Genomic DNA, 16,288 nt, shown 5'->3' with positions numbered 1-16,288 from the left:
GGAATGAGTTGGTCCGTTCACTGAAAAAGCCCGCAGACCGTAGCTTTTGAGGGAGAAACGTGGCACCACTAGAAGCGTTGAGGGACATATGAAGTGATCAGTTCGCCGAGGTACAAGGGCATTTCTTTATTGTAGATACACTGATGACAAAGTGTGACCACCTTGTCCATTCTCGCTTTCATAGGGAGCCAATGTCTATTAATAAACATGCACAACTAGATGAACACATTATTTGTTGTTGTTTTTTTGGTCATGTTTCGGAGGTTCCTTTACAGTTGAAGAGTATCACACCCTAGTCTAAGCCTTCAGCAGGACTAGACGGATGGCGACAGCGCATACCACACGAGGTAGACATCCATAAGTACGAGTAGGACGTAATTTTGTTTTGAATCAACGTCTTCAATATATATAAGACCAAATTAGCCAAGCATTGTTAACCCAGAAACATGACAATCTCTCAACCTAATCGAGGAGGCAGCAGAGAAATAGAAATTTTGTGTTAGTGAAACTTTAATTCAGCAGGAAAAAAAAGAAATGTTTAGCTAGTGAGGCTTGAAGGCAGCAGAGGAAAGAAATGTTTAGCTAGTGAGGCTTGAAGGCAGCAGAGGAAAGAAATGTTTAGCTAGTGAGGCTTGAAGTTAGCAGAGGAAAGAAATGTATATTTTGTTATGAAAACATCGTTGGATCTAACTTTAGTTGTCAGATAAACAGATAGAATAGAACTATTCAAACAATGCTCTGCTAAATATTTGTGTAACAGATCTTCTTATAAAATGAATACAATCTCTACAACGTAGACAAATGGTGTCATCAATTATTAAAACATTAGACAGTGCTGACATAGGATCCACATGTGTTAGATCAGGTCATATAACATTTGCCAGCAGGCTATAGATAGATCCAACCGAGTGACATTTACTTCTTTAATTCACGAACATGACATTTATTTATAAGCTTTTGTTCAGGAACAATTATAGATCTATCACCAGTTCATCAAGAGATCTAGCCTCATCCTTCTAATGAAATGATACAGGCTAGGTCTGAGTATCCAAATGGATATTCGTTTTATAATTCAGCGTTTTTGAGTAAAGAGATGTACAGTTACTAGGCGTGTCTACCAGTGAACTTCCATGGTGATGTTTAAATATGATCCTACTTGTCCCCTTCCTGTTCAAGGTTTGTGAGAGGAACCTAGGACCGACATGTCTACCTACATTCAATAAGGTTTGCAGGTTAGATCATATTTACTTGTGTATAGTATGACTTTTAAAATGTACAGTAATTATATCTTTATACATTTTATATATATATATATATATATATATATACAGTGCTTTTTTTCGTAAAAAAAAAATAGGTGCGGTACTCAGTGATGAATGGCCTAACTTTTAACTACTAATAAATTAATAATTAACGTTAAAATACAAGAAAAGTAAACATTTTTTCCCCACATTGAAACATTTTATATAAATATAAATATAAATGTTTATAGCATCGTCCATCGTGGTTCGATGATGACCACTTTGTCATCCAGGGGGCTGAGGACTCTGCACTGGGGTTCTATGCCTCCTCATGTGGCTGGTGAGCGGAATGTTCGGCTGCACACTGGGCAGGTTATTCCAGCAGGAGCTATTGTCGTGGGCCTTGCTTTTCTTCTCTGGCGTTTTTCTTCTGCCAGAGTTGTTCTTTTCCTCAGCAAGCTGTGCGCCAGTTTTCACAGCGCGACGCCATGATGCTCTGTCATGTGCCTCTGTCTCCCATGTGGCTGGGTCTATGCTGAACGCCTTCAGAGAAGCTTTGAGGGTGTCCCTGAAGCGTTTTCTTTGACCACCGTGCGAGCACTTTCCTTCCCTTAATTGGTCATACAAGAGTCGTTTAGGGATGCGGCGGTCTTCCATTCTGCAGACGTGTCCTGCCCATCGTCTGCTTTGCAGACCCGCTCTTCGAAGGACTTCAGTATCTGTTATTTTTTCTTGCCATTTGACATTCAGTATTTTTTTTAGACATGTCATGTGGAAGTGGATCAGTTTCTTTGCATGTTTTCTGTACATATATATACATTTTTGTATCATATCGGGATAGTGACACTTATTTTGTCCTGACTCATGTGACATTAAGAAATTTGAAAGTTGTTATGCGATCTAAAGCTTTGTATTTTAAATTGTCCACAAGCTCTTGTTGTTTTTTTTATCATGTATCTAAAAACCAATGTAAAATGCAAGGTTAACTAAATTCATTATGATTTGTATCAAAACTATTGCCACAGATCTCGGCCAAGCTAAGGCTAGGCCTGCTGTTAACAACTTTGAAAGCACAATGATAAGACGAGTTCTATCGTGAGTTAACAACAAGTTAATTGGATTGATCGACCCTGACGTAATTACTGCACTATCTTATGTAATAATTGTTTGTTTATCCACCATACCAACGTTCGTTAGATTTTTTAAATGCCTAGCTCTCATCAACAGCTGTGCCCAGGGCCGGCCTTACAAATTGCAGGGCACAATTTATTGGATGCTTGCGAGGCCCCCTTCTACATTTTTTTTTTACATTAACAACTATTACTATTAATGAGATTATCATATCAACAAGTATTTGACAACATGCACCTCAAACGCAATAGGCGCCAGTGGGTTCATTAAAGTGACGTCAATCGTAAGCTACATTAAATATGTTAACCCTTTGAGTCCTACATCTTTAAAAGACTGTGTCAAGAGCCAAGTTTGATAGTGATATGCTAAATGTATATTGGCGGGCCCCTTCCAGGCACGGGGCCCTCATTTGGAGCAATCAGTCAAATTGATTAGTATTAGACATTGTTCTTCTTGCTTTTAATCTTAATTTTCTCCACTGATATATTTTTATTTTAAAATTATATCTCGAAGAGAAATATTCTGTGTCAGTTTGCCACACCTAATAAAAGCATTATACCAATTACTTCAATCCTCTAACCCAGTGTTTCCCAAACTGTGTGAATAGGTGTTGTACGAACTACTGGGATAATGAACTAGTAGGGTAGCACGTGAATTAATCTCTCTAAAAAATAAGCAAAGTGTTCCGCTAAATACTAAACAAATGTGAAGTGTTCCGTCAAGGGAAAGGTTTAGGAAACACTGCTCTTCCCCATCACTATTATCACTATAAACTTAGACTAGATAATGCCAGTTATCTGTTTTTGGTAACTATAAACTTAGACTATACAATGGCCAGTTATCTGTTTTTGGTCACTATAAACTTAGACTATATAATGACAGTTATCTGTTTTTGGTCATTGCGACATTCTTGTAGGATTGCGAACCTTTGACGCTGACCACAGAATTAGGCTGGAAGACCCTATTCATGGCTTCGAGCCATAAGGACCTTGTGATATGGCCATACAGTTTTTGTTATCTGATAGAGGTCAGCAGGTCATCGTGAAGCCCGATTGCCATTGTGATGCTGTTTTGAAATTTCTCTCATTTCTTGTGTGGTCTTTGTAAGTGATACCTAAGATCCTTCTATAACATTTCAATTCCACTAATAGTGCACTAAAAGTAGCCTAACTTTGTTATATATATATTATAATGTATTTGGATGACATTTTAAACTGAGTCTAATGCGACCTCTTTTTTTTTTTTGGAACTGAAAATGAAACGTTCAAAATCCGAACATCTTAGTTCGACGAAGCCAAACATCTCAATTCAAAGCCAAACATCTCAGTTCAAAGCCAAACATCTCAGTTCAAAGCCAAACATCTCAGTTCAAAGCCAAACATCTCAGTTCAAAGCCAAACATCTTAGTTCAAAGCCAAACATCTTAGTTCAAAGCCAAACATCTCAGTTCAAAGCCAAACATCTCAGTTCAAAGCCAAACATCTCAGTTCAAAGCCAAAATCTTAGTTCAAAGCCAAACATCTCAGTTCAAAGCCAAACATCTCAGTTCAAAGCCAAACATCTCAGTTCAAAGCCAAACATCTCAGTTCAAAGCCAAACATCTCAGTTCAAAGCCAAACATCTTAGTTCAAAGCCAACATCTTAGTTCAAAGCAAAACATCTTAGTTCAAAGCAAAACATCTTAGTTCAAAGCCAAACATCTTAGTTCAAAGCAAAACATCTTAGTTCAAAGCCAAACATCTTAGTTCAAAGCCAAACATCTTAGCACAAACAAAGCCAAATTGAAAAAGAAAAAGAAAAGATAATTACAAGCTAGGGCGTCCAGATCTCTGATTCTAATCTTTCTGGTAGACAAGCTCAACTTTTTTTAAACATGTGTATATTTAGCTTTCAGATCAGCCAATCAATTCATGTTCCTTTATAGTCTATATTTAATTTCTTTGATATATTCTATTGATCCTGATTGACTAAGAAATGTTATTTCGCTCACGTTTTTCTTCAAAGTATTTGTGACTCTTTCAGCATCTTAATAACAAAAGGCTTTCATGTACTCAACCCTATCTAGCTTAATTATAATGGCACGACCATCGATTTACAGAATGCTCGTATTGGCTTTGTCTAGCGTTATCTATGTGTAATAATCGATATGATTACGAGTGTAGAAAATATATTATTAGATAACTAATAGTAAAATTGGAATGAATAGTACGTCATTCGTTTAAAAGCTCGCTATATTCATCAAAGTCTTCACTAAATTTGGTTTGTATATTTGGTAAAGACATTATCTTATAATGAAACAAACACTGAGAGAACAGGTCTTCCTTATGATATATATGTAATGGTTCTCTGTCACAAGCAACATGATCTACATAATTACGTTCCATTGTATATAGGTGGACAACTTTTTAGTGGCCTCTGAAATAGAGGAAAAACAGCTATTAGTTTTGTGTGGTCTGTCTGTCTTTCTGTCCGTCCTGATTGTAAAAACTAGAAATCATATGAAACATCCGACATCATATTTTAGATATTTCAAGGTCTTGTAGCAACGATACTTTTTTATTTTCTGAAACGAAACCGATTAATTGTTTACAATTAACTATGCAAATAGTTTTTTCTTATAGGTACACTTTTTTTTATAATCATTTATTATAAATAGTAAAAAAGGGGAGGCTATATTTATGAAGGATGAGATTTTTTTATATGCATTTATGAAACCGGCTTCGTTTATTTCAAAATTAATGTTATAAAAATATTTGTATTAATAAATTAAATATCTTGTCATACAAACTACTTAAGTTTTTAATAAACTATATACTTTTGTTGAAGAATATATTTAGTTTGTATATAAGTCGGATATAATTAAAAGCAATAAGCAGTGTTTCATATTATGCAAGTGTCATCCACTGTACCAGAGAAATGTAACAGTCAACTAAACGAAACTTTTAGTTTAACTTAGAAATACAAAATGGAATAATGATGGCCAAAGTTTAAATAGGGGAAAAATAGTTACAATCGTATTTTAACTAATGTTTTCTATTTACAAACTAAAAAGTTCAATTCAAATGAGTAAAACTTTTCAACTTGTAATAGCGGTTGAAATGCACATAGCTGTTTCCTGCACAAGGATATCAACAGCGTTGATTATTTTAAAGAAAAGGATGGAATTAACAACTATTTAGTCACAGTCTGCATTTGAAGAGGGATTGGTCAAGTAAAATGGTGGTAGAAGTTTTGGAGCCAATATCTGCACTTGAACGTAGCAACATTATCTTATCTTATCTTATATAATACAGACGTTACTTCAAAAAAGAGGATGATTACGTCATACGCGTCATGCATTTAGTCATGCATGTTAACCAATGACTTAAATTCTGCTAAGTCACTGGTTTTCCTGGCTAGCTCAGGCAACCCATTCCATGCTCTAATAGCACTAGGGAAGAAGGAGTATTTGTACAAATTTGTCCTAGCATACGGGACGAGGAATGTGCCTTTATCTTTGTGTCTTTCAGAGTATTTTATTAAATTTTGTTTTTGTATTTGAAGATTATGGTTCAGTGTTTTATGTGTAATTGCTACTTTAATTTTGAGTCTTCTGTCCTGAAGGCTTTCTAAATTTAGTGATTTTACTAAAGGTGTTACTCTAGTCAAATGTGAATATTCGTTTGTTATGAATCGCACTGCTCTATTATAAATGTTAAACATTGTTTACCAAAAGCTTCTATGCAATATTATGAATGGGGGGGGGGGTTGTTGTTTTTATAAATCGCGTGGTGGCGTTTTAATTCTGTTTGTTTTTAGTGGGGATCTGATAGGCATGTTAGGTTAGTGATTGTAGTGATTGTAGTGATTTTAAACAATTCATTTGCGGTAAACGATAAGTAATTTACTACAGGAACATCATGTACATCCTTCTTATAGCTTAAACCTTAGATGAAGCCGAAGCGTATAATAAATAATAGTCTTTATTAGACCTATTTGAGATCTAGTTCTAAATCTAAAGTTAGGCCTATGTAGATAAGAGGATTAGGATATCAGACTCTAAAAAAAAATCTACACCCTCCTTGGCCAAAAAATTAATGAACTGTGAGTCCGACTGATTTCAACAGCTTGGCCAGACGTACACATGTAGGCCTATGGTACTGTAGTGTGTAGTCAATGATGACAAAAATTGCGTGTTTTTCATTTTTTTCATTGCAATAGTGCTTGTTGTAAGCATGGGCATAGCCGGATGGGGGGGGGGGGGGGAGGAGGTAAAATTTCGGGGTAATGTTCCTATACTAAAATTGAAAAAAGAAATTAAAGTTCATACAAAATGTCTCTTTAATTCGATTATATTCCAATAACAGTCCTGCAATAATCTAATTATCTAACACGTTTCAATTGCAGACAAGACTGACTACCCTCACCCGTCTTTCAAGCTATCCATAATGTATTCACAGACTGAATTACCAAGTCTGTAGCAATACCCTAGAGCTTCAGTTGCAAATGGGGTCTTGAAAAGTAAAACACTAGGACTAAATAACGTTGAAACAATGCTCTATAAATAAATCAATTTAATACAAAACTTCAAATGTCAATGTTATTAAAGTAGCATAAATCAATGCCTATAGTTACAGTCAAATGTTACAATTTTTCATTTCGCGAAGCTTTTATTTATTATTTACTTATTTGTCAGTGACAATGTCTACAGTAGTACTAGTTGACTCAATGCTTGGACATTTAGAAGTTATTTTTGCAATGATAATTCTCATTTGTTGTCTTTCCAGACACGTGCTTCTAAACCAATGTGTAACATAAATAGATTTAATTCTAATTTTTTAATTTTTATTCCAAATATCTTTTGTAGTTATTAGCTGCCCCCGAAAGGGGAATAGACGCAAAACATTTATGCAAACGGTTTTACTTTTTTTTTTCTAAAAAATATTTTTTTTATAAATGTATTGCTATGTTAAGTAAGTTCTGTGATACTAACAACTAAAATTACAAAAAAAACAACAACTTTTTTTAAGAGAAAAAATCTATTTGATATGCATATAAGTGGAACATAATTTAAAACAACAATTAATAAGTAGTTATTCATATTATCGCGTGAACTGCAGTACATCTGCTATAGAATAGAACATTTAACTAAAGGATTATTTTCCCTTTACAAAACAATTAAATCAATTAGATAATCATTATATGACATCAGTTAGGTCAGGTTCACATTGTACTTAACCTTCACTTTCACCTATCCCTTGGTCTGCTGCACCGTTGGGGCACCACAGAAGATCTGTCAACCTTCTTTCTCCATTGTTCTCTGTCATTTGCCTTTGATAGAATTTTCATTCTGATATTCTTTCTGAAAATATTGAAACCTGCCTTTTTACCTACCTGGGTGGACCACTTCGGGGGCCGATTATGAGTTTGTGTTTCCACAAAAAATGTCTTTGTGACCTTGTTTTATATATTATATCTATGTTGTAGTAAATAGTCTGTTGGGGGGATGAAATTGCAATGATATGTTCTTGAAGATTAACAAATAATTCTAAGCCCCTTTTTAAGCGAGTTTAACAATATGTAGGCCAGGGCGTCGAGATTACACAAGATCGCAGAACATTCGTGATCGCTACGTTTAAAGCAATATATCTCAATACTGTAAGATTTATTTATCTTTTGAGATATCTAACTAATTAATTAATTACTAATAATTCATGGGGTAGCTGTTTTTTTAATGTCTCAAGTTATGTTAGGCTTCAATTTGATCCGAGAAGGGTTGGTGTTAGAGACATAAAGTGTACAGTTATCTAAGGTGACAAAACCCTAAATATTTATCCACATCTCTGAATACTGAAGAATCAATATCCCTTGTCGGTATAAAAATAATTAATTAATAGTAATTAATTGACTAATTGGTTATTATTAAAAATTGATTCATGTATTGTCTTTAACAATGAATAATTATGCAAAGTTTCAACTTGATCCGAGAATGGGTGTTGTAGAAATAACGTGTTGAAACTTTTTACCAGACAGACAGATTGAGTAAGTTAATATAACCTTAATAATCAAAAGTACCAAATTATATTATCTCTTTTAAGCTAGCGAGGTAGAGGAGACTCGTTTTCATTGTTCGGGCTTAATACTATTCGGAAATGATCCTGTGCGATTGCAAAGTGCATGAGAATTTTATTATACTTAAAGACATTCGGATGATTAAGAATGGTTTTTATTTTGTGATATAGAATTCGGTGACCTTGATGGCAGAGTTTCTCAAACTGTGGTCCGCAGAAAGAAGAAATTAAAATAAATTCTTCACTATAAGCCAGCTTATCCTATCGGATAATTTGAATAATAATCCATTTGCCCCTAACAACTGTTTAATATGTCTATTACGTACTTTTCTATGACGGCCTTAACAAAAGATTTTAAAACATTTTTCACTTGGATATTTCTGACTGGGTCTTGAACCCTTTTCAAAGTGGACAAATTCAGATCCGAATCACAGATAACTCTATTCTAATGCAGGAGCAGCTTACTGAAATAGACACTAACGAGGAGCAGCTTACTGAAATAGACACTAACGAGGAGCAGCTTACTGAAATAGACACTAACCAGGAGCAGCTTACTGAAATAGACACTAACCAGGAGCAGCTTACTGAAATAGACACTAACGAGGAGCAGCTTACTGAAATAGACACTAACGAGGAGCAGCTTACTGAAATAGACACTAACCAGGAGCAGCTTACTGAAATAGACACTAACCAGGAGCAGCTTACTGAAATAGACACTAACGAGGAGCAGCTTACTGAAATAGACACTAACGAGGAGCAGCTTACTGAAATAGACACTAACCAGGAGCAGCTTACTGAAATAGACACTAACCAGGAGCAGCTTACTGAAATAGACACTAACCAGGAGCAGCTTACTGAAATAGACACTAACCAGGAGCAGCTTACTGAAATAGACACTAACCAGGAGCAGCTTACTGAAATAGACACTAACCAGGAGCAGCTTACTGAAATAGACACTAACCAGGAGCAGCTTACTGAAATAGACACTAACCAGGAAGTGAAACGAAGATTTAAACAAGAATATCATCAACTCTGGTTACAAAAACATATTCCAAATTTAAATCTTACATTATGGGTCATAATGAAGAAGTTGTTGAATGCTTTAATGTCTTCTTATTCGGTACAACGTGAAATCGTTGCCTTAATGAACTTCATCATAAACAAAAGAAACCGACTTGAAATGTGTCTTCGTTGAGCCGGGCATAAATACACTCATAAAATCTAATCAGGCTCATTTTTTAAAATTTTATTTCAAACAAAAGTTATAATTTCAGTAAACACTCCTTCTACATAGTGATTTTTTTGTTCTACATTTGTTACTTATATAATATGCAGTTGTGCATCAAGGATTGGCCTCTTTAGACACACAAGAACTTGCAAAGGGAAAAGATCCTCTGTAGAGACGTAAAATGCCACAGGAATATGCATTTATGTAGCTTTTTCACTTAGGGGTCCATGGGCAAGTTTTGACAATATAAAGGGATCCCTGGGTCAAAAAAAGTTTGAGAACCTCTGCTTTATGGTATCACTGGAAATACAGGGTCTCAAATGTTATCGATCAAAAATCAAGATTGATATTGTTTCATATCCTACTAGGAATAAAAAAAATGGAAGAGACAGACGAAAAATATGTGCATGAGTTTTCATTGTTAAAGTATATCGGGCCTAGGTCCAATGTTCTAGAGCAGTGATGCTCAACCTAATTTGACCTGCGGGCCTTTTTAACTTTCGACACGCGAGTTGCGGGCCATATCAACAAAATGGTAAAATATAAAATCAAAATTAACCTGAAACCATTTGAAACTATTGGATCTAGTTCTTACATTAATTAATGGGATAGTTAAAGTCTATCATTTTTTAAGGCGTCTGAAAATTTTGCCTCATTTCTACTTAAAATGAGAGCAGCATTATAGCTACTTTTATCACCAACAATTTTTTTGTCTCTTTTTGGTCAAATCTCTAGGCGTAGTTGGCGTTGTTTGACTCAGTTGATTTGTAAGTGTTGGCGTTGTTTGACTCAGTTGATTTGTAAGTGTTGGCGTTGTTTGACTCAGTTGATTTGTAAGTGTTGGCGTTGTTTGACTCAGTTGATTTGTAAGTGTTGGCGTTGTTTGACTCAGTTGATTTGTAAGTGTTGGCGTTGTTTGACTCAGTTGATTTGTAAGTGTTGGCGTTGTTTGACTCAGCTGATTTGTAAGTGTTGGCGTTGTTTGACTCAGTTGATTTGTAAGTGTTGGCGTTGTTTGACTCAGTTGATTTGTAAGTGTTGGCGTTGTTTGACTCAGTTGATTTGTAAGTGTTGGCGTTGTTTGACTCAGTTGATTTGTAAGTGTTGGCGTTGTTTGACTCAGTTGATTTGTAAGTGTTGGCGTTGTTTGACTCAGTTGATTTGTAAGTGTTGGCGTTGTTTGACTCAGCTGATTTGTAAGTGTTGGCGTTGTTTGACTCAGTTGATTTGTAAGTGTTGGCGTTGTTTGACTCAGTTGATTTGTAAGTGTTGGCGTTGTTTGACTCAGTTGATTTGTAAGTGTTGGCGTTGTTTGACTCAGTTGATTTGTAAGTGTTGGCGTTGTTTGACTCAGTTGATTTGTAAGTGTTGGCGTTGTTTGACTCAGTTGATTTGTAAGTGTTGGCGTTGTTTGACTCAGTTGATTTGTAAGTGTTGGCGTTGTTTGACTCAGTTGATTTGTAAGTGTTGGCGTTGTTTGACTCAGCTGATTTGTAAGTGTTGGCGTTGTTTGACTCAGTTGATTTGTAAGTGTTGGCGTTGTTTGACTCAGTTGATTTGTAAGTGTTGGCGTTGTTTGACTCAGTTGATTTGTAAGTGTTGGCGTTGTTTGACTCAGTTGATTTGTAAGTGTTGGCGTTGTTTGACTCAGTTGATTTGTAAGTGTTGGCGTTGTTTGACTCAGTTGATTTGTAAGTGTTGGCGTTGTTTGACTCAGTTGATTTGTAAGTGTTGGCGTTGTTTGACTCAGTTGATTTGTAAGTGTTGGCGTTGTTTGACTCAGTTGATTTGTAAATGTTGGCGTTGTTTGACTCAGTTGATTTGTAATTACAAGGTTGTTTTTCGTTTTGTTTTCATATTGATATTGTTTAAAATTCTAAGTTTAGAAAAATATTTCCCAGACATCATTCAATGTTCTTCCTCCACTCTCCACTGGCTGTGTTCTAAGTCTACATATAAATATGTTTGTCCTAGTGTCTTGAAGTCAGTTCCAAACACTGTACAGCCATCCATAGCGCACGAAGAAAAGTCGCATAGCTCCAAGCTAAACTCTATAATTTAGATGTCAATGTGTTCCAAAGTTAACTTCATCATTCACTCATAACTCAGGCTTTCAGTCTGCGAGACAGATTGATAGGGCAGACCGTCTTCAAGTCAGTGTCACGGTATCATCAATGACGTCAGAACGTCTTCCAGACAAGAGAAAAAAAATGACTAACGACAGCTAAAGAAAAAAAAAACGATTTTTTTCAAAGCAAGAATGGAGGAGGAGTGAAGTAGACTTTTCACTTTGAGAAACTTTCAGAGCAGCAACATTTTGAATGGAATTGGAAAGAACCATAGCCCCCCCCCCCCCCAACACACACACACAATCACAGGGCAATTTATTGCGAGTATGAAATCACCTTGATTTATACTATTTCCTTTATAACATCAATGAATAGATCCACATCGTGATTCATATATGTTGTTCTTTCTCTCTTATTCTCTCTTAATGAATTAGATCTTGGAAACTGTGTCAGAATATGTTCATCATTACTCTAAGTAAAAATGAGAATTAAAACTCATATCAGCTTGAACAATGTGTACAGAGTATATGGTGTACCTATTAGCTTGAACAATGTGTACAGAGTATATGGTGTACCTATTAAAGTACATGATGGACCAGTTGGGAATGTTTGGAGAACTTGCTGGGAGTACATAGAGGACTTGCTGTGAGTACATAGAGGACTTGCTGTGAGTACATAATGGACTTGCTTTGAGTACATAATGGACTTGCTGTGAGTACATAATGGACTTGCTGGGAGAACATAATGGACTTGCTGGGAGTACATAGAGGACTTGCTTTGAGTACACAATGGACTTGATGGGAGTACATAGAAGACTTGCTTTGAGTACATAGAGGACTTGCTGTGAGTACATAATGGACTTGCTGTGAGTACATAATGGACTTGCTGTGAGTACACAATGGACTTGCTGTGAGTACATAATGGACTTGCTTTGAGTACATAGAGGACTTGCTGTGAGTACATAATGGACTTGCTGTGAGTACATAGAGGACTTGCTGTGAGTACATAATGGACTTGCTGTGAGTACATAGAGGACTTGCTGTGAGTACATAATGGACTTGCTGTGAGTACATAATGGACTTGCTGTGAGTACACAATGGACTTGCTGTGAGTACATAATGGACTTGCTTTGAGTACATAGAGGACTTGCTGTGAGTACATAATGGACTTGCTGTGAGTACATAATGGAGTTGCTGTGAGTACATAATGGACTTGCTGTGAGTACATAGAGGACTTGCTGTGAGTACATAGAGGACTTGCTGTGAGTACATAATGGACTTGCTGTGAGTACATAATGGACTTGCTGTGAGTACATAATGGACTTGCTGTGAGTACATAATGGACTTGCTGGGAGTACATAGAGGACTTGCTGTGAGTACATAATGGACTTGCTGTGAGTACATAGAGGACTTGCTGTGAATATATAGAGGACTTGCTGTGAGTACATAGAGGACTTGCTGTGAGTACATAATGGACTTGCTGTGAGTACATAATGGACTTGCTGTGAGTACGTAGAGGACTTGCTGTGAGTACATAGAGGACTTGCTGTGAGTACATAATGGACTTGCTGGGAGTACATAATGGACTTGCTGTGAGTACATAATGGACTTGCTGTGAGTACATAATGGACTTGCTGTGAGTACATAATGGACTTGCTGTGAGTACATAATGGACTTGCTTTGAGTACATAGAGGACTTGCTGTGAGTACATAGAGGACTTGCTGTGAGTACATAATGGACTTGCTGTGAGTACATAATGGACTTGCTGTGAGTACATAATGGACTTGCTGTGAGTACATAGAGGACTTGCTGTGAGTACATAATGGACTTGCTGGGAGTACATAATGGACTTGCTGTGAGTACATAGAGGACTTGCTGTGAGTACATAATGGACTTGCTGGAAATACATAGTGGTCTGTAATCCTGGCCTTCACGCGTAGCTCAGATATTGGGTTTGGCGAACTGTTTTAATTTACTTATCGAGAATTCATGATAGTCCTATCTGGAAAATATAGTTGAACTTTTGTAAATAAGACTACATGTTGGACATGTTTGAAATATATTGTGGAGCTATTTGGAATAACTGCAGGACATATTTGGGTATATAATAGTTCATGAAAAAATTTGGAGAAAAAAAAGCTGTCCAAGGTGAGGGAGATTGTGGTATCTTTGTGGTAGTTCCGTACACAAAAAGTTTTATTATAGAATAGTTAAGCTTATAGTTCTTCATTTGTATATCTTGTTATTACTAGTCCTATTAAAGTTCAATATCACTTGTCCTTAAGATGGTGAAATTAAAATTAAAGTCTTAAAAAAAACACCTTCTTTTTGTAAACTCTTGACGTTTTTTTTTTTTTTTAAGTTTCTTGAAAGCAGGAAAAAAAACATTTCTACTTCTATTTCTTTTTAATTCAAAACATCATTTGCTGATTTTTATGTACTTTACTAGAATGAGAAGAAAATCGATAAAAGAGGTTTTTTTTCCTGATAATAATTTGATATGTTTCTTTATCTAGGCTAGTGAAAACAATTCTTCCCGCTTCATGCATCACCTAGTAACGTTTTTTTTAAAGTTAATACACGAAGAATAATTTGAGTTTGTTATCAGATGACTATATCCAGTCCTTCCATCACTCTGTCTATATTATCCAATGTTATAAGTAGGTGTAGATATGGTTCCATAAAGTTGTTATTTACGAAAATGACCATGAGTGCTACATTACCTATAAATAATTCCAATGGCATATGCCTCTCAATTAGAATCTGACAACCAGTCCAACCCCTGGCCTTCACATGTGGCTCAGATATTGGGTCCGCCAAACTGTTTTCATATAGTAGTGGGCATTGCGAGTAATTGACGCTTAAACCAGTAAGTATCGGGCAGGATGGTCTCGTTAACCTAGGCTGGCTACCAGCCTTAGAGAAGGAAAACTCTGAATTCAAACATCTACTACCTTTCAGCTATACCCAAACATGGGAAAGGATTAGGGAGTCAATTGTTAGGATAACTCAGAAGCCGGCAACCCTTCGGCAATTCGCAGAACACAACGTCAACGCTGTTAGGGCACTGGTCATTTTGTTTCAATCAGCGAGTGGAGCGGGGGGAAACTGCTATGTGGACAACATCTGACCATAGCTAATGCTCAGCTATTCATTGATTCGCGACTGAAGGAGGCCATAACAAAAATAATTTATTTTGATGTGGGATATTTGTAACAAGAAGATCTTAAACGTCAAATGATTCTTTAAAGTGTTAGTTTAAAAGCTGTGCTATCTAGAGCTCGGTCTCGCATATATTTATCCCTAAAATAAATATGTGTACTCACTAGATAGACAATTAACAACGAAAATTATTCTGTCTGATAAAATATTATAATGTAACTATCAACTGAGTCTAGATTGGGGCATTTGCAGTCATTCTTATATTCTGTTGTATGATCTTTTAGTGTAGATATAAACAACTAATTCTTGGATCCATTAATTGCCGAAGAGGTTCATTTGTACACATTTCATATTGCAGTGACATAGTTGTCTTTAAAATGTAGCATGCTTTGTTTCACGTTGTGTAATGGTTTAACTTTTATCACCATATAGGCTATACATTTGTACCTGTAAACATATTTTTCATTTCTTTTAGTTATTAAACAACTAGATCTAGGTTTAAAATACATTTTCATTAGCAAATTATTTTATTGAACTTTAAAAAAATCCCCTGGATGAGATTAAATTCAATGACATCTGACTTGAACACTCTCAGTATCAATAGATCGTGGCTGTTTATGTTAGAGATTTGTCATTTAAGAAGTATTCTCCTGTGTTGAAGTTCGGCATTAGGAGACATCTCTTAACAATGTTTATAAAGGTCAATTAATTATCATGTACTTTAAGAACAAGAAAAAAAAAACTCCACTGTTATGGATGGAGTATGTGTGTGTGTTCTATGGTGACGGTGGGAAAAGGTTAGTGATTGGGTGTGAATGATGCAACATAGGTGGCATTGTCGTCATTTGGTCTTAATTAAGAGAGACGACTCCAGAACGTGAGACTGAAAGATTGTGTTTTTGTAGTGAGTTTGATTTTGTTAAAAAATATTATTACTTAAGTCTGCTACATTTATCTGATCTCATATCAACTTCATTGTGTCTCTATTCTACTAAAAGTTCTATTTACTATTGTTCACAAAGACGTTACTCGAGTCCAGTCTATTCGTTCAGATAGACAGCCCCTACACTGGTTACTCGAGTCCAGTCTATTCGTTCAGATAGACAGCCCCTACAGTGGTTACTCGAGTCCAGTCTATTCGTTCAGATAGACAGCCCCTACAGTGGTTACTCGAGTCCAGTCTATTCATTCAGATAGACAGCCCCTACAGTGGTTACTCGAGTCCAGTCTATTCGTTCAGATAGACAGCCCCTACAGTGGTTACTCGAGTCCAGTCTATTCATTCAGATAGACAGCCCCTACAGTGGTTACTGGAGTCCAGTCTATTCGTTCAGATAGACAGCCCCTACAGTGGTTACTCGAGTCCAGTCTATTCGTTCAGATAGACAGCCCCTACAGTGGTTACTC

The 16,288-nt window shown here is 36.0% G+C and overlaps 3 protein-coding genes across 3 annotated transcripts in view; 2 read left to right on the top strand and 1 right to left on the bottom strand.

Moving 5' to 3' along the window:
* Window positions 1–16,288, top strand: part of LOC106076574 (uncharacterized) — a 53,264-nt gene that overhangs the window by 648 nt on the left and 36,328 nt on the right. The gene's annotated exons all lie outside the window — the stretch shown is intronic.
* The window catches only part of LOC106077623 (putative RNA polymerase II subunit B1 CTD phosphatase RPAP2), a 273,180-nt gene that overhangs the window by 231,657 nt on the left and 25,235 nt on the right, over window positions 1–16,288 (bottom strand). The gene's annotated exons all lie outside the window — the stretch shown is intronic.
* Window positions 8,871–9,617, top strand: LOC129926324 (proline-rich P65 protein homolog). Its single transcript, XM_056029641.1, has one exon. It carries the CDS (start codon window positions 8,871–8,873, stop codon window positions 9,615–9,617), a length of 747 nt encoding a protein of 248 aa, XP_055885616.1.

This window comes from Biomphalaria glabrata, chromosome 5, assembly GCF_947242115.1.
Source record: "Biomphalaria glabrata chromosome 5, xgBioGlab47.1, whole genome shotgun sequence".
In the NCBI taxonomy this organism is placed as follows: Eukaryota; Metazoa; Mollusca; class Gastropoda; family Planorbidae; genus Biomphalaria; species Biomphalaria glabrata.
Note: the sequence above shows the minus strand (reverse complement) of the source record. Positions and strands in the feature narration are given on the sequence as shown.